This window comes from Anolis carolinensis, chromosome 2 (genome assembly GCF_035594765.1).
Source record: "Anolis carolinensis isolate JA03-04 chromosome 2, rAnoCar3.1.pri, whole genome shotgun sequence".
Taxonomy (NCBI): domain Eukaryota; kingdom Metazoa; phylum Chordata; class Lepidosauria; order Squamata; family Dactyloidae; genus Anolis; species Anolis carolinensis.
The window spans coordinates 218551570-218569331 of record NC_085842.1 but is presented as its reverse complement, the minus strand read 5'-3'; the positions used below and the strand labels follow the sequence as shown (position 1 = coordinate 218569331).

Below are 17762 nucleotides of genomic sequence, written 5' to 3'. Positions count from 1 at the left end.
TAGAATCTTATATTATCTGCTTTGAACTGGATTATCATGACTCCACACTGCCATATAATCCACTTCAGTGTGCATACTAAACATAAAGACAACCATACAACAGACATTCAATACCACCACTACCTCAACAATGTCTCACCAACACCACCAGACAACGCCACAGCAACGCATGGCCGGGCACAGCTAGTCATGTTATACAACAGATTTGACAGGAAAAGTAGTTTAATACACAGTAATGCTATGTAGTAATTACTGTATTTACGAATTTAGCACCAAAATATCATGATGTATTGAAAACATTGACTACAAAAATGCGTTGGATAATCCAGAACGTTGGATATGCGAGTGTTGGATAAGTGAGACTCTACTGTATCTGGTTGTCTGACTATTGGTTTCCTTCCTAGTTTGGTGGCCCTTGATGAGGATGAGGTTGACTTTGGGGTTTGAGTTTGAGCCCATGCCAGCCTTTGGAAACACTGGGCGGCTTCTTGCTTCCTAGCAATTCCCTGGGCCACTTCTTTCGGGACAAGGGCTTGTCTCCGCTTTCTTCTTCGCCAGCCGTCTGGCAAAGGCCTTCCTCCTCTGCCTCCTCCTCCTCTCCCCGCTTCCCGGGGCCGGAACTGGGGGACTCTTACGGCGGAGGGGCGCCGCCTATAAAAGCCAAGGAAGGCGCCAGGAAGCAGTCCGCCGGGTGCAGTCTTTCTTTCTCTCTCTCCCGACGTGTGCCGCAGCTTCGCCAGTTGCAATTCCCCCTCCAGCCGCCCCTCTCTTCCTCCTCCTCCTCCTTCTCCATCTCCTCCGGGTCCTTGGCTTCTCCGGCGCCCCGATGCCTCCCAACCTCACGGGCTACTACCGCTTCGTCTCCCAGGACAACATGGAGAACTACCTCCGCGTCTTAGGTGAGCACAGCCGCTCCCCTTCGGGTTTGGGATCCCACAATCAAGGGCTTGGGGCATGTGCAGAGGGCGTTCTCAGCACCCTGACTCAGTCGTTGCTATTATTATTAGCTTAGGTAGCCGACGATGCACACGTTAGGGATTTTGTAAGAATATGGGATACTGTGAGTTTTCCGGGCTGTGTGGCATTCTCTCCTGACGTTGCGACCACATCGATGGCAGGCATCCTCAGAGGTTGTGAGGTCTGTTGGAAACTAGGCAAATTAGGTTTATATCCAGTGTTCCCTCACTTATTGCTGGGGTTAGGTTCCAGGACCACCCGCAATAAGTGAAAATCTGCAAAGTAGGGACACTATATTTAATTTAATATTTATACATTATTTCAGTAATTATACATTATTTTATGTTTTTATCAACCAATCGTGTGTTGATAAATCACCTCCTTCTCCTCCCATTGCCGCTTGGGCTCCTTTTCCTTCCCTTCAGCTTCTCCTCCCTCCCTTCCTTAGGCTGTAAATTGTAATTTTTTATGATTTACAATAGTCTTTTAGAGTTTATTGAAAAACCGCAAAACAGCGAATCTGCGAAAAGTGAACCGCGAAGTAGTGAGGGAACACTGTATCTGTGGAAGGTCCAGGGTGGGAGAAAGAACTCTTGTCTGTTGAAGTTAAGTGTGGGCGTTGCAATTAATCACCTTAATTAGCATAGAATCGCCTTGCAGCTTCAAAGCTTGGCTGCTTCCTGCCTGGGGGAATTCTTTGTTGAGCAGTGATTAGCAGTCCCTGATTGTTTCATGTCTGGAATTCCCCTGTTTTTGAGTGTTGTTCTTTATTTACTGTCCTGATTTTAGAATTTTTGAATATTGGTAGCCCCTAGTGGCGCAGCGGATTAAACCGCTGAGCTGTTGAACTTGCTGACTGAAATGCTGGTGGTTCTAATCCGGGGAGTGGGGTGAGTGCCCCCTGTTAGCCCCAGCATCTGCCAACCTAACAGTTTGAAAACATACAAATGTGAGTAGATCAATAGGTACCGCTCCAGTGGGAAGGTGTGGAGCCCCCGATGGCGTAGTGGACTAAAGCCTCGTGACTTGAAGGTCGGGTTGCCACCTGAAAGCTGCCAGGTTCGAATCCCACCCGGGGAGAGCGCGGATGAGCTCCCTCTATCAGCTCTAGCTCCATGCGGGGACATGAGAGAAGCCTCCCACAAGGATTATAAAAACATCAAAAACATCTGGGCGTCCCCTAGGCAACGTCCTTGCAGACGGCCAATTCTCTCACTCCAGAAGCGACTCAAGTTGCTCCTGACATGGAAAAAAAAGTGGGAAGGTAACAGAGCACCATGCAGTCATGCCAGCCACATGACCTAGGAGGTGTCTACAGACAACGCCAGCTCTTAGGCTTAGAAATGGAGATAAACAACAACTCCCAGAGTCGGACACAACTAGAGTTAACGTCAGAGGAAACCGTTACCTAATACTGGAGGCCAGATTTTGTTCATTTTCATGGTTTCCTCCTTTCTGTTGAAATTGTCTACATGCTTGTGGATTTCAATGGCTTCTTTGTGTAGTCTGACATGGTGGTTGTTACAGAGTAGTCCAGCATTTCTGTGTTCTCAAATAATTTTCTGTGTCTGGGTTGGTTCATCAAGTGCTCTGCTCTGGCTGACTTCTTTGGCTGAATTAGTCTGCAGTGCCTTTCATGTTAAGCCTATGCATTGTTAGGTTTTGGATCTTAAGAATGGACCCATTAGGAAATTTGATTACGATGTGGGTAAATTACAACGCCCAACATTCTGGATCAATCTCCTCCCAAAACATGCCACACTAATGTGACATTAGGGATTACAATGTGGAAGGATGGGTGCTTCTTTTGTAATTTGTGTACATATGTAATGTGTTTGGGGGTGGCATTTAATTTCATTGTACGATGTACAATGGCAATAAAGTTATTCTATTCTTGGTTGCTGTGCGCTTTCCGGGCTGTATGGCCAAGTTCCAGAAGCATTCTCTCCTGACGTTTCACCCACATCTATGTCAGGCACTCTCGTAGGTTGTGAGAAGCCATTGAAATCCACAAGCATGTGGACAATTTCAACAGAAAGGAGGAAACCATGAACATGAACAAAAACTGGATACTAGTATTAAAAGACTCTAAAATCAGGACAGTAAATAAAGAACAACACTCTGAAAACGGGAATTACAGACCGGAAACAGTCAGGGCCAGCTATCACCTCCCAACAAAGGTTTCCCAAGGTAGGAAGCAGCCAAGCTTTGAGGATGCAAGGCATTTCAATGCTAATCAAGGTGATCAGTTGAAACACTCACACTTGCCTCCAACAGACAAGAGTTCTTTCTCCCATACTGTACTTTCCACAGATATATGAACCCCGCTTAAGCGGCTGGGGGGAAAGGAAAGGGCCTGAGGCTGTTAGGAATAGTGGGAGCTGAAGTCCAAAACACCCAGAGGGCCCCAGTTTGCCCATGCCTGGGTTATGCTCTTAACTAGGATGTTGTTTCCTACCTGTAAAAGAAAATTGGGTCACAAAAGTTTTAGAACTAGCAGAAATTGACAGGTTGTCTTGTATGATTAAGGAGAAGTCAATTGATACATTCTTTTTAAAAGAATGGGGACCATTGATACGATTCACAAAGAAAAAAGGGAAATGTTGCGACACTGGCAGGTGTTGGAGATTTAAAAAAAAGTTAATAAGGTAGAACTGTCTAAAATGATTGCTAGTATTGTAACATTTTTTGTGTCTTTGAGGTGGCAGGTGGGAAACCCATTTTATATTATTATTATTATTATTATTATCATTGTTTTTCAATGGGGAGGGTTTAAAGTGATGTATATAGCAATATAAATCAGAGGCGGGGAATAATTAACTTTTTTTTTCGTGTCAGGAGCGACTTGAGAAACTGCTATAACTGTATAATACACTAGCTTGGGTACCCAGCATTGCCTGGGTTATTTGAAAAAGTCAATTCTTTTATTGTACAAAATGCATAAAGTTGTGAGTGAACTACAACTCACATAATGCCAGGTTAATCCCGAGAAACTCCATCAGTACTTAAAGTTTGTTATGTCGGACAAATTGGTTTTAGATGCGTCATCGGTGGGGTTCAGTGTGCTCTCTGGCTGTAGTGTAAACTACAACTCCCACTATGGTGAGCCAGTCCCCTCAAACCCCTCCAGTATGTGGAGTTAGTCATGGGGGTTCTGTGTGCAAAGTTTGGTCCAGGTCCCTTATCGATGGAGGGTCACAGTTTCCCTGGTTGTGGATGAACTACAATTCCCAGAAAGCAAGGTCAGTTACCCCAAACCCCTCCAGTAATCAAATGTCGGCATATCAGGTATGTGTGCCAAGTTTGGTCCAGATCCATCAGTGTTTGTGTTCACAGTGCTCTCTGGATGTAGGTGAACTACAACTTCCCCAAATCAAGGTGCATTTTCCCCAAAGACCTCCAGTATTTTTTGCTGTCCATGAAGGCTTTGTGTGCCAAGTTTGGTCCAATTCCATCTTTAGTGGAGTTCAGAGTGCTCAATGATTGCACGTGAATTATACATTCCAGTACCTACAACATCAAAATGTCTAGGCCAATTCCACTCAAACCCCACCACTATTCAAATGTGGGCATATTGGGTATGCATGCTTAGTTTGGTCCAGATCCATCATTGTTTGAGTTCATAGTGCGCTCTGGATATATGTGAACTACAACTGCTATAAATCCCGCCAAAGACCTCCAATATTTTTAGTTGGATTTGGGAGTTCTGTGTGCCAGGTTAGTCCCAGGTCCATCATTGGTGGAGTTCAGAGTGCTCTTAGATTGCAGTTGAATTATACATCCCAGTACCTACAACTCCTATAAATCATGGTGAATTCTCCCCAAACCCCTCTAGTGTGTTCAATTGCTGATCAATTCCTCTGTTTGTTGTGTGCCATAGAAATAAATAGGAAAGGGTTATGGGAGAGGCAGTGGGCGGGGTTATGCAAATTCCACACCAATGGAGAGAGTAAGAAACACTGGGATGTCTGTGGTGGAGGAAACACAAAAAATCTAGGAGGAAATTGTCCCTGTATGAAAGCCTTCACTAGGGTGCTGAGCAGTATGGTGTTTCTGGAGGACATTGGTAGGGCTCTTGTACATGTTCATGGTGCTCACTGTAACCTGAAATGTCATTGGTGGGAAGGCCATTGGTGTCTCCTGAGTAGAGGGAGTTATAGCTGTTTGTGGAGGCAGGAGGTTGTCTGTGTAAGTGGATACCCCAGCCACAAAGACACATACATATTTTCACTTTTATTATGCATATAGATAGATTGTATGATAATATTTATAGTGCTGAAAAAAATATATAGACTAAAAACAATGGAAAGTTGGTGAGAAAAATATATATTTATTGAAACAAATGTCTTTTAAGTGCACAGCTGTCATGTATGTTTTACCATGTAAACTGCCTTGAACAATAGTGGAGGAAGCAAGGGAAGATTTTTCAATTGTATTTTTATTTCAGGTGCCCCTTTCTTCCCGGGGTCAATGGTGGGGAAAATCAATGGGATTGTTTTGTGCATATGAATTGTTACTGCATGTGCACCCTTCTTACCTATCCTACTTACCTCTTCTGTCATCCTGTTTAGACATCAATGTCGCTCTGAGGAAACTGGTTTGCCTTCTCAAGCCAGACAAAGAGATCATCCACAATGGAGACCACATGACTATCCGCACATTAACTTCGCTTCGAAACTATAACATGGACTTTGACCTGGGGGTTGAGTTTGAAGAGGACTTGGGCCCCGTAGACGGACGCAAGTGCCAGGTAAGAGGCGGAAAAAGCGGTGCCTCTGGGGTCACGGGAACAGGTCAGTTCTGTGCTGGAATGACGTCCAGGGAAGCTAGAGCTGTGTTGCCAAATTTGTTTCAGATGATAAATTCTTGGCTACACGATGTGCTGGCTCAGTGGAGCTCAAAGCCTGGCTCGTGGTCTACCTGACCGGCAGAAAGAAGGCCATTCTCATGTTATGAAAAAGTTCTAATTTGTGCAAAGACAAAAGAAGTAGTCTGATGAGTGGTCTATTCACTTGTGTAGGGATTTGTAGAAATGCTATTAGCAGCCTCTAATGTGCAGCAGTGCAAGAACGCTGCTTCTGTCTCTTCTCCTGTGTCCCATCGCTCACACAATGAGACCACTTGGATGCAAACGATGGCTTCTTCATTGCACAGAGTAGGCTTGAGGCTAGGCAAGGACGTCCCAACATGTGGGCTGCCCAAATTCTGCACTGCCAAATGTTTTATGACACATGTCAAACTCAAGGCCCATGGGGCGAATCTCCAGATGCTTGACTACAACTCCTGTATTCCACATCATTAGACATCATGAATGTTGTGATACAGTAATATCTGGTAGAGTGCAGTTCGTTCTGTTTAGTCAGGATAGTGGGGCATTTAGATACAAGGCTTGTAAACATGATGTTTGACTTTTAAATGTCCTTTAGCTTTTCCTCAACCTTAGAGCCACAAACACTGTTGAGTCACAATGTGTTGTCGAAGGCTTTCATGGCCAGGATCACAGGGTTGTTGTATGTCTTTCGGGCTGTGTGGCCATGTTCCAGAAGTATTCTCTCCTGACGTTTCTCCCACATCTATGGCAGGCATCCTCAGAGGTTGTGAGGTATGGATAAACTAAGTAAGGAAAGGAAAGAATATATATCTGTGTAGAGTCCAGGGTGTGGCAAGAGTCCTTTGTCACTGGGAAGCCAGCATCAATGTTTCAGTTAATCACCCTAATTAGCATTGGAAAGGTTTTGTCTCTTGCCTGGGGGCATCCTTTGTTCAGTCATTAGCTGTCCTCTGCCCTCAGAGTGTTGGTTCCCATCTATTGTTTTGATTTTAGAGTTTTTTAATACTGGTAGCCAGATTTTGTTCATTTTCATGGTTTCTTCCTTTCTGTTGAAGTTGTCCACATGCTTGTGGATTTCAATGGCTTCTCTGTGTAGTCTGACATGATAGTTGTTGGAATGGTCCAGCATTTCTGTGTTCTCAAATAATATCCTGTGTCCAGGCTGGTTCATCAAGTGCTCTGCTATGGCTGATTTCTCTGGTTGAATTAGTCCGCAGTGCCTTTCATGTTCTTTGACTCTTGTTTGGGCGCTGCGTTTGGTGGTCCCTATGTAGACTTGTCCACAGCTGCATGCTATCCGGTAGACTCCTGCAGAGGAGAGAGGATCCCTCTTGTCCTTCGCTGACCGTAGCATTTGTTGGATTTTCTTTGTGGGTCTGTAGATAGTTTGTAGACTGTTGAGTTACAATTCCCATTATTCCCACTTCAGTTGGCTTTTGTAAATTACTGTGAACGTTTATTTACATTTTATGTCGCTATAAAATTCTTGTCTGATTCTATCTGGCTTTATTGGTTTAGGCTATTGATGTTACACTCAATTCACTGATAATTAGGTTTAATTTGATGTTAGGTTTTTAACGCTGCATTCATATGTGAGGTCTTATTGGGCTTTTATGCCAATATTTATAATATTATAATAATAACTTTATTATAATCCCTCCTCCATCTATCCCTCCTCCATCTCCCCGCAGGGACTCGGGGAGGCTAACACAGGGCCAAGGCCCAAAAGCAATAAAACAAAGTAAAAACAGATAAAAACAGCATCTTCAACTAAGTAAAACACATTCAAATCAGATAATACAATACAATGGCAATACAATACAATATTTATCTGTTTTTTTGAAGGCATTGAATGTATGCCGTTGTTTGTTGGAATTCGCCCTGAGTCCCTTCAGGGAGATAGGACGGAATAGAAATAAAGTTATATTATATTATATTATTTTACCCAGTCCATATGGCAGATAATAAACATGATGGGAGTTGGCATTCAGTAACATCTGGAGACCCAAACTGGGTAAAAACAAATAAGCACTGACTGCTATGTAAAAAAAAGTTGGCATTCTGTATCCACGGATATATCTATGGGATATAAACAAATCCTATCCCTGCATAAAGGGTGGGCTGAAGTTACTTTATTTCTAAATGCCAATTATGTTGCTGCAATAGTAGCAGTAGCAGCTTCTTTTTTCTAATGAAGTCTGGATGCTGGATAAGCTTTGCTCCTTTGGCAGCTTTCAGTAAAGGTTCTTGACATGAAGATGCCTTGCAGAAGAAGGTAGATAGAGTGTTACATAAGAATAATTCAGTAACAAAGAACATCTTGAGTATTCAGAATGCTCGGTATTATCTTGGTCAACCTTAACCAAGGGGTTGATTGGAAGGGAAGCTCAAAACAGTCAGTCATTGCTTTAAAAGAGGGGTGGGCAAGCTGTGATGTTCCTATTGTTTTTGGATTGTTGTTATTATTATTATTATTATTATTATTATTATTATTATTATTATTATTTATTATATAAACAACAAGATTAGTCCACAGCAAACAAGATCACTATGCTGGCTGTATTATTATTATTATTATTATTATTATTATTATTATTATTATTATTCCCCTTCGGAGGAGATAAAAGTGTGGTATAAATAAATATAATAATAATTAATTTTATTTATACCCCACCTTTCTTTCCAAGGGAACTCAAGGTGGTTAACAACCACACATTTTGATCAATTTAAAACAAAACTAATACAAAAATTAAAATAAAACAGTGGGTTACTGTGAGTTTTCCGGGCTGTATGGCCATGTTCCAGAAGCATTCTCTCCCGACATTTCACCCACATCTATGGCAGGCATCCTCTGAGGTTGTGAGGTCTGCTGGAAACTAGGAAAAGGCGGTTTATATATCTGTGAAAGGTCCAGGGTGGGAGAAAGAACTCTTGTCTGATGAAGGCCCCCGGTGGCACAGTAGGTTAAACCCTTATGCTTGCAGGACTGATGACTTGAAGGCTGGGTTGCTGACTTGAAGGTTGCTGGTTGGAATCCAACCTGGAGAGAGCGTGGGCGAGCTCTCTCTATCAGCTCCAGCTCCATGCGGGGACATGAGAGAAGCCTCCCACAAGGATGATAAAAACATCCGGGCATCCCCTGAGCAATGTCTTTTCAGAGAGCCAATTTTCTCGCACCAGAAGCAACTTGCAGTTTCTCAAGTCGCTCTTAACACGGAAAAAAGGCCTTGCATCTACAAAGCCTGACTACTTCCTCACTTGCCTAGTTTCTAACAGACCTCACAACCTCTGAGAATGTCAGCCATAGATGTGGGCGAAACGTCAGGAGAGAATGCTTCTGAAACATAGCTATACAGCCCGGAAAACTCACAGCAACCCAATGATTCTGGCCATGAAGGCCTTCAACAATACATTAAAATAAAACAATTAAATAGTACTGTGTGTCTGGTTAAAAATACAATTAAAACATAATAGATACAATTAAAATGCATTTTAAACACACACACACACCCTACAAATTCCACCCACAACTCCCCTAACAGCATGCCCATTATACTTCTCCAAATGGCTGCTGGCAGAAAAAGGTTTCAGCCTGCTTGCAGAATGCTGTTGTGAGTTGTTTGTGAGACTGCTACTCCCTCATCATCCACCAAGATAATTTCTACTAGAAAAGATGGAAACTGTAGTTTAACCAGATTTGGAAACCACAAGTCTGTCATCCCTAATTTAGAACAAGGACAGGGAACCCAGTACTCTTTGGGTATTCTTCAGTACCAGTTTGAAAATCTCAGTGCTCATATGAGTTAACAGCCAAAACATTTCGAGAGCATTATGTTGTTTGCCTCTACTTTGAAGCACCATGAGCATCATGATTTTACCATATGCATTGCACATGTAGTACCGTGTTTCCCCAAAAATAAGACAGTGTCTTATATTATTTTTTACTCCCAAAGATGCGCTAGGTCTTATTTTCAGGGGATGTCTTATTTTTCCATGAAGAAGAATTCACATTTATTGTTGAACAAAAAAAAATGAACATTTATTCTATACTGTACAGTAGTTGTCATCACAAACCAACATAACCAAACAAGACAAACTGTGACTCCTGTCAAAAATTTCTTGTTACTACCATTATTTCCATATACAACTGGTATGTACATTTACCAATCCTGCATGCTATGGTGTTTTGTTTGGCGGGCGCCGGGCATGCTCCCAAACAAAAACTTTGCTAGGTCTTATTTTCAGAGGAGGCCTTATATTTAGCAATTCAGCAAGACCTCTACTAGGTCTTATTTTTTGGGGATGTCTTATTTTCAGGGAAACGAGGTTTAAATCAGGATCACAGGAGGGAAATGTTAACACTCTTCCCAGGGTCTTGGGCTGGTGACACTTGGGTCTTGCACTTACTCCAAAGTCAAATGAGCAAACATGTAGGTGTCAGTTAATGTCTGTTCTATTCCATTCACTGAGTTTCATGGCTGAGAAGGAATTTGATACAGAGCTCCAGTCAATCCTGTGGCTCGTCTAAATTGACCATATAATGGCATTTGAACCAACTTCAAACTGTGGTGGCTAGATAGCACACATCAACAAAGTATTCTGCAGGAGAGTTAAGGGCATCAAGCAAGTTTTTGATACTGTGGATCCAGGAAACAATTCAAGGCAAACTTTTGTAGTTAGTGTAATCACCTTCCTTGCCTCAAACCTGTTCCTGGAATGGCACTCTAATAATTCGCACAACAAAACTGGTTCCACACGACCTCAGTGGTCAGTGTAGAAGAGCCCCTAATACAGTAGTTCTCAACCTGGTGTCCCCAGATATTTTTGGCTTTCAACTCCCAGAAATCCTAATCGCTGGTAAACTGACTGGGATTTCTGGGAGTTGTAGGCCAAAAATATCTGGGGACCCCAGGTTGAGAACCACTGCCCTAGTATAACGGATATGACAGCACAATCAGCCAGGGATCCAAGTAAATCCTTGCTTATCAGGGATGATCAATTTGCTGGTGTGAACTGTCTAATCACTCCCACTTGTTGCAGGATTAGAAAAACCAGGGAGCTCTTAGCTGTATTATCCAAATGAGGACAGAGTTGGCTTACTAATTGTTTCTTAGAGAGATAACTGCATCACCATTTGGATAACACAGCTGTCCTACTACAAGTGGAAGTCACTGCACAGCACACACCAGCAGCGTGCTTGTATTGATTAACCAAGGTTTGTAGGGATTCTTGACTGGTTGTGCAATTGTGTAATGTAGCCAATAGGAGTCCCGGTGCCGCAGTGGGTTAAACCCTTGTGTCCGCAGGACTGCTGACCGACAGGTCGGCAGTTCAAATTCGAGGAGAGTGAGTGAACTCCCTCTGTTAGCTCTATCTCCCCATGTGGGGACATGAGAGAAGCCTCCCAAAAGGATGGTAAAGCATTAAACATCCTGGCACGCCCTGGGCAATGTCCTTGCAGATGGCCAGAAATGCAGTTTCTCAAATAGTTTCTAACATGAGAAAAAAAGTAAATAGCTCAGTTCTTTCAGTTCTGTGACCATTCCCTACATCATTTTCTTGGTCCTTATCCTTTTCGTTTGTATGAATGCAGCTATTCCTTAAGATCAAGCAAGCAGATCTAGTCATGGAGACAAATCTTCAGCAGCTTACATATATTCTAACCAATAATTAGAAGGAATTCATTTCTTTGTTTTTGTTTGGGACTGTTTTGGAATTTCAAGTGGTTCCTTGAGCCATTCTACAAACAAAAGGCATATGGACCAAGTCTCACCTCCACTGGATTTCATTTCCTGTTTCAGTTCATTAAAAAGCCAAAAGCACCTCTGGGATGCCTGAAATAGCATTTATAACATTGTTGTGAAATTACTCCAGCTCTGGCCATAAAAGCTGTGGCTAAAATGTTATTTCTAAAATTCTAAAAATGGGAACGACTTACTGTTCCCAGTAGGGTTTTCACAATTTCAGACACAATAAAACATGCTCTAGTTTTATCTGTTCAATCCTAGTGGCTTTTCCAAAAAGCCAGATCTTCAGATATTGTGAAGATTGAGTCAGAATACTTAACACTTATAAATGGTTTTGAATGTTCAGACACTCCTTTGCATGCTTACATTATCTTGTAGCATTTATAACAAGGTGAGAATTGTGTGGCCTTGCAGATGTTATTGAACTCCCAACTCTTCTAACCTTGGCCAATATAACCAGTGGTCAGAAGTATTGGGAGTTGTAGTCCAAAGCATCTGTAGAGTCGCCTAGATCCCACCCCTACCTGACCAGGCAAGGGAGGAAGGTATTACATATGTATTTGTATTGTATTTCAATTCTTGCACTATGTATTGCTATATTTTGTGACGGTATTTGTTAATGTATGTACAGTATTTTATGGTGATGTGTTTTATCTGTGTTGTGCCCAGCCTCAAGCCACGAGGAGAGGTGGGTAACAAATACAAAATTATTATTATTTGATACACAACAAGATTAGTACACAACAAACAAGATCACTATGGTGGCTTTTGCAATGGATCATACGTCAGACACTTCCCAAGTGTCTAGGACTATGTGATGTATCAGCAAATAATACATGCAGATCCAAGTAGGGTAGCCTTTTGCAGCTGACGGATGGTAATTTTGTCAGTACCGGTTGTTTTCAAGTGCTGGCCAAAGTCTTTAAGCACTGCACCAGTGTGCCGATCTACCACCTTTCCTGGCTTGTGTCAGAGTTTTTGCAATTAGATCTTTAAATCCTTGTATTGAGTAAGCTTTTCCAGTTGCTTCTCATCAATCCTGCTGTTCCCTGGGATTGCAGCATTGATGATCCATACATCACCATCACTATCATTATTATTTTATTATGACACAACAAACAAGATAGATATGCTGGATTTCGTATCACAAAGTCACAAGTCGAACACTTCCCAAGTGTCTAGGACTGTGTGACGTATTTTCGGATGATGCGCGCAGATCCCAGTAGGGTGGCCTTTTGCAGTTGGCAGATCGTGATTTTGTCAATGTCTATTGTTTCCAAATGCCGGCTGAGATCTTTTGGCACAGCACCCAGTGTGCCCATCACCACTGGGACCACCTGCACTGGTTTCTGCCAGAGTCTTTGAAGTTCAATCTTGAGGTCCTGATAGTGGCTGAGTTTTTCCTGTTGTTTTTGTCAATGCGACTGTCACCTGGGATGGCGACATCAATGATCCAAACCTTTTTCTTTTCCACAACTGTGATTTCTGGTGTGTTGTGTTCCAGAACTTTGTCAGTCTGGATTCGGAAGTCCCACAGTATCTTTGCGTGCTCATTTTCCAATACTTTTGCAGGTTTGTATTCCCACCAGTTCTTTACTGCTGGGAGGTGATACTTGAGGCATAAGTTCCATGGATCATTTGGGCCATATGGTTGTGCCTCTGTTTGTAGTCTGTCTGTGCGATTTTCTTACAGCAGCTGAGGATATGATCAATGATTTCGTCGGTTTCTTTGCACAGTCTGCAAGGAAATTATTATTTTCCTACTTGGCAGTTTGCTGAAGAGCTTGAGGTAGAATGTATGGCTTATTTAACTATTAAGTTCATGGCAAAAGTGAATTTCAAAAGCAAACCCTTCTCTTTCATAGATTAGTCTTCTAAATGGATATGAAGTCCCAAATAACTGAAGTAAACATACTCTGAAATAGGATGTACTTTAGGTAACTGTAGTCTTACCCACTATATGTATGTGCCTCAAAAAAATTATTTTGATGCATTTTAAAAAAGTAAACATGTTTCCTTTTAGCTAATGCTGTCACTTATCTTTCCTGTGCCTTCCTCCCCACCCCACATCTTCAGACAATTGTTGCCTGGGAAGGAGATCAACTGGTGTGTGAACAGAAAGGGGAGAAGCGAAACCGGGGCTGGAGACACTGGCTAGAAGGGGACCAACTTCATCTGGTGAGAAAGGGGCCCCGGCTGGCTTTCCCCACCACAGAGGAAGCCTTTGAGAGATGGCTACAGACATTTTCAGAAGCCCTGCCTTGAAAATCCCAAGCGAGGCCCCATGAGTTATGTGTGCCTTCTCTGGAGGCAATGGCCCCTTGACAAAAACATCCTTCCCAAGAGTTCAAAAGTTGACTTGGCTGAGCTCAGCGGGAGCCTCCCATTGTCCTCCTCTCCCTTCTTTGAAATTTGACAACAGCTCATGGGGTGCTGTTTAAGGAAGGATGGAGTGATTAAATCAAAGTACAAAACCTTGGTGCATGATGCTACTTAAAGTCGTGGTATCATTGCTTGCAAACAGTCTCTGTGTGTCTGAATGAGAGGCCACAGCCATCAGTTCAGCAGAGGGTGTAAGGAAGGATTACTGTTATCTTCCACCCAGTAGGGATGTGTATATCTTCCCATGCTGTGTTCTGTCTCCCAGCTACATTCAAAGAGGAGATCTCTGCCATCTGTGTATTTGTGGGGCAGCTGTGCTGAAGAAGTATAGTAGAATTCCTGGGAACCGCTCAGTTGGAGAAACGCCTGCAGGCAGAGATGGGAGGCTTATCACACAAGAAAGGGAAGCACGATTCTCCAAGCTTCTGCAGAGAATCAGTGCCAGCCTCACCATTCAGCAGATGCTGGGTTGCATAAGAACGAACATTTCATAAAACGAAACCTTGCAACTGTATTTAGAAGAAGCTACAAAACAAGTTTAGTCAAAGCCTAAGAGATGCCTTTAAAGACGTCTGCTAAATCGAGTGCTATGTCACAATTTATATCAACAGAACCCCCTTCGCTTTGGAGTACAAAGCTACTCTCAAATGACAGAAAAGTAATAAAATGTATATTCCATTCATTAGCTTCCTAGAACATATTAATAGAACTGGGACTTTCAGTACAATGGTTACCCCAACAATGTTGGGGATTGTGGACGATAGGTAGAATCTCTTACGTGTGCCCATGAACCAGGAGTTACCCTGCAGAATGATGCACCACTCAGCTTTGCAAAACAAATAACACAGGAACATTTACATTTATGCTGGCAAGAGTTCTTCCCTCGCCCTGGGCTTCCCACAGATATATATAAACATTCCTTGCTTAGTTTTTCCATACCTCACAACCTCTGAGGATGCCTGCCATAGATGTGGGCGAAACGTCAGGAGAGAATACTTCTAGAACATGGCCATACAGCCCGGAAAACATACAACAACCCAACACAGGAACTTTTACTAAGTCCAAGACATCAACAGAACAATAATATTTACAATAGTCCCTGTGATTGCTTACAGAAAGCAGTCATAAGCAGTCCTTTCTTAGTCTATAAATCTGCTTCAGTCAAGATCCGCAGCAAACAAGGCCTCAGAAATAGTCAGGCCTCTCTGAATACAGAGCCATCTTCTTTCCAGCCAGTACTCAGTAGACTCACACACAGAGAGAAAACCTGTTAAAACGGTTCTCCAGCAGCAGGACAGCAACAGTTGCAAACCGATGCCCATGTCCTTGCAAACTCAGTCAGGTTTCATGCATTTGATTTTTCGGTTAACGCACATACAGTATTGCAAACCATTTTATATATATATATATATATATATATATATATATATATATATATATATAATGTAAAGGGAAAGGGAAAGTTTTTCCTAACATTAAGTCCAGTCCATTTCTAAGCCGAAGAGCCGGCGTTGTCCGTAGACACCTCCAAGGTCATGTGGCTGGCATTGACTGCATGGACCGCCGTTATCTTCCCTCAGAAGCAGTACCTATTGATCTACTCACATTTGCATGTTTTCGAACTGCTATGTTTGCAGAAGCTGGGGTTAACAGAGGGAGCTCACTCCGCTCCCCAGATTTGAACCACCAACGTTTTGGTCAGGAAGTTCAGCAGCTCAGTGGTTTAATCCGCTGCGCCACTGGTGGCTCCATATATAGAATGACAAACAGTCAGTTTTCATTAGATTAGGATTTTCCCCCACTTGGCTGAGTTAGGTATCTTCAGATCAAAAAATTAGCTTCAGTTTGGTGATATCTTTATTAAGCTGAACAGTAGGTGCTAACATAGTGGTTCTCAACCTGTGGGTCCCAGATGTTTTGGCCTTCAACTCCCAGAAATCCTAACAGCTAGTAAACTGGCTGGGATTTCTAGGAGTTGTAGGCCAAAACACCTGGGGACCCATAGGTTGAGAACCACTGTGCTAGCATTATGCTAGCTTTTGAAGCTCACTGGTCCCTCTATTACAATTTGCATTTAAAGAATGAGATAAAGCATTCTAAATTGGCTTCTATTAGCACACTTGTATCTCCAGAACTGACATCATGGGACTGTCCTGGGAAGATCAGTAACCTTTGCCAAAAAGGAGCTCTTTAGTCTCACTTGACAGGATCAGAACACTCCCAACGGAAAAGATTAAATGACTACAATGGAAAACAGACATTTTTGTGCCCTTCCTTTATGGGCTTGGTTGCCTGTAAAGTTCCTGGTGCACCACCTTTTTCGAGGGGATGCGGAAAGTTGACAGCCCAACTTTCTGCATGAACACACTCTCACTGCCCAGGGTCAAACATGCAGAACTGCAGCCTGACTTCAACAACATCACTTTATTTCTCCTGCATGTTTTTTTAAACTATATTTTATTAACGAAGAAACTAGTTTGCTTCAGAAACCAGTGTATTTTTCTAGTTGGCTTAATAAAGCTATCATCAAAATGTGTTTTGGATTTTGTTTAATGGTCCGTACATCTATGAAACAAACCTATGCCATTCTGAAACTCAAGCAGGAAAGTCAGGTTGTGCAGTGGATTTTCACTTAAAGCAGTAACACATTTTCTAGTGTCTTTTTCTTCTTGCTACTGCTACTTCATCACATAGACCTGATCATTCATTTAGATTTTAGAGCCCCTACAATTGAAAAGTAACCAAAATGCAGTATAGAGGTAGGGAGGAAGGTGGGCTTGAGCCCTTCCAAAACTAAGCGGAGGCTTCCCTGACCCTAAAATCTCCTGACCAAATTGGGCCATACAGATTTCTATGTAGTTGAACCTCAGGAACTGTAAGTCCTCAGGAATTATAAGTATTTAAGTGTACTAAATAATCGAAGACTAAAATATCATTTGTTGTTTTGGCATTGAATGTTTGCCATTGTGTTTATTTTAAAAAAAATGCCCTGAATCCCTTCGGGGAGATAGGGCGGTCTACAAATAAAGTATTATTATTATTATTATTATTATTATTATTATTATTATTATTATTAAAATAAAGTTGTTATTGAGCCATCCCAGGAATAATGGCCGCCTGTAATCTGTCCTGTTCCCACCCCCCTCTTGAGTGAGCTATACTGAACACATGGAAGTCTCTTCTACATATATCTTGTGCTTGTAAGAGTCATCATATTTAAAGTTGCTTGAATGGCACAGATGGTAGCAAAGCCATTCATGGAACTGATATGCCTTGTGAGAAATGCTCTTCGGAGCCCATTAATAATGAGTTCTTGTTTTCTTTTTCTCTCCATAGCGCATGACAGCAGAGGATGAGGTTTGTGTCCAAGTTTTCCAGAAAGTGAAGTGATCCCAAACTCCGCATCTGCCTAGGACCAAACATTAACTTCTGGATTCAGTTGGCATTAGAGCTTAAACATAGGACCAAAATCAAGCAAATGCCTTCTCACACATTGTCTTAACATTTTTCTTTTTGATTAAAATAATACTGATGATCAATGCCTCTGGGTAAATTACTTCTTGCTAAGTGCTGACTCAGCTGTCTGGTTTTTCCCCTGAATTTTGAAATATGTAAGCCAGTCATCTTCCCCTTTCCTTTCTGTTGCCTCTTACATCAGAATGATACTCATATTAAAAAAAGATAAAGGTTTCCCCTGACGTTAAGTCCAATCATGTCTGACTCTGGGGGTTGGTGCTCATCTCCATTTCTAAGCCAAAGAGCCAGCGTTGTCCATAGACACCTCCAAGGTCATGTGGCCGGCATGACTGCATGGAGCGCTGTTACCTTCCTGCCAGAGTGGTACC

The 17762-nt window shown here is 42.3% G+C and overlaps 1 protein-coding gene across 2 annotated transcripts; it reads left to right on the top strand.

Moving 5' to 3' along the window:
• Positions 1-661: 661 nt before the first annotated feature.
• Positions 662-17452, top strand: rbp5 (retinol binding protein 5). 2 transcript variants are annotated; one of them, XM_003223744.4, is made up of 4 exons: positions 668-899; positions 5529-5707; positions 13612-13713; positions 17254-17452. In XM_003223744.4, the coding sequence occupies exons 1-4, from the start codon at positions 827-829 to the stop codon at positions 17305-17307; spliced, it is 408 nt and encodes a 135-aa protein (XP_003223792.1). In that variant the 5' UTR covers positions 668-826; the 3' UTR covers positions 17308-17452. The 2 variants fall into 2 exon arrangements, with proteins under 2 accessions (XP_016850808.1, XP_003223792.1); XM_016995319.2 differs by lacking the exon at positions 13612-13713 and having other exon boundaries at positions 662-899.
• The last annotated feature ends 310 nt before the right edge of the window (positions 17453-17762 follow it).

What these genes read in the sequence shown, in the direction of transcription:
- rbp5 (XM_003223744.4), top strand. Translation starts at nt 827, where the DNA reads ATGCCTCCCAACCTCACGGGCTACTACCGCTTCGTCTCCCAGGACAAC. An exon ending in GAACTACCTCCGCGTCTTAG is followed by an intron (nt 900 to 5,528) that starts GTGAGCACAGCC and finishes CATCCTGTTTAG; the next exon opens with ACATCAATGTCGCTCTGAGG. An exon ending in AAGGGGACCAACTTCATCTG is followed by an intron (nt 13,714 to 17,253) that starts GTGAGAAAGGGG and finishes TTCTCTCCATAG; the next exon opens with CGCATGACAGCAGAGGATGA.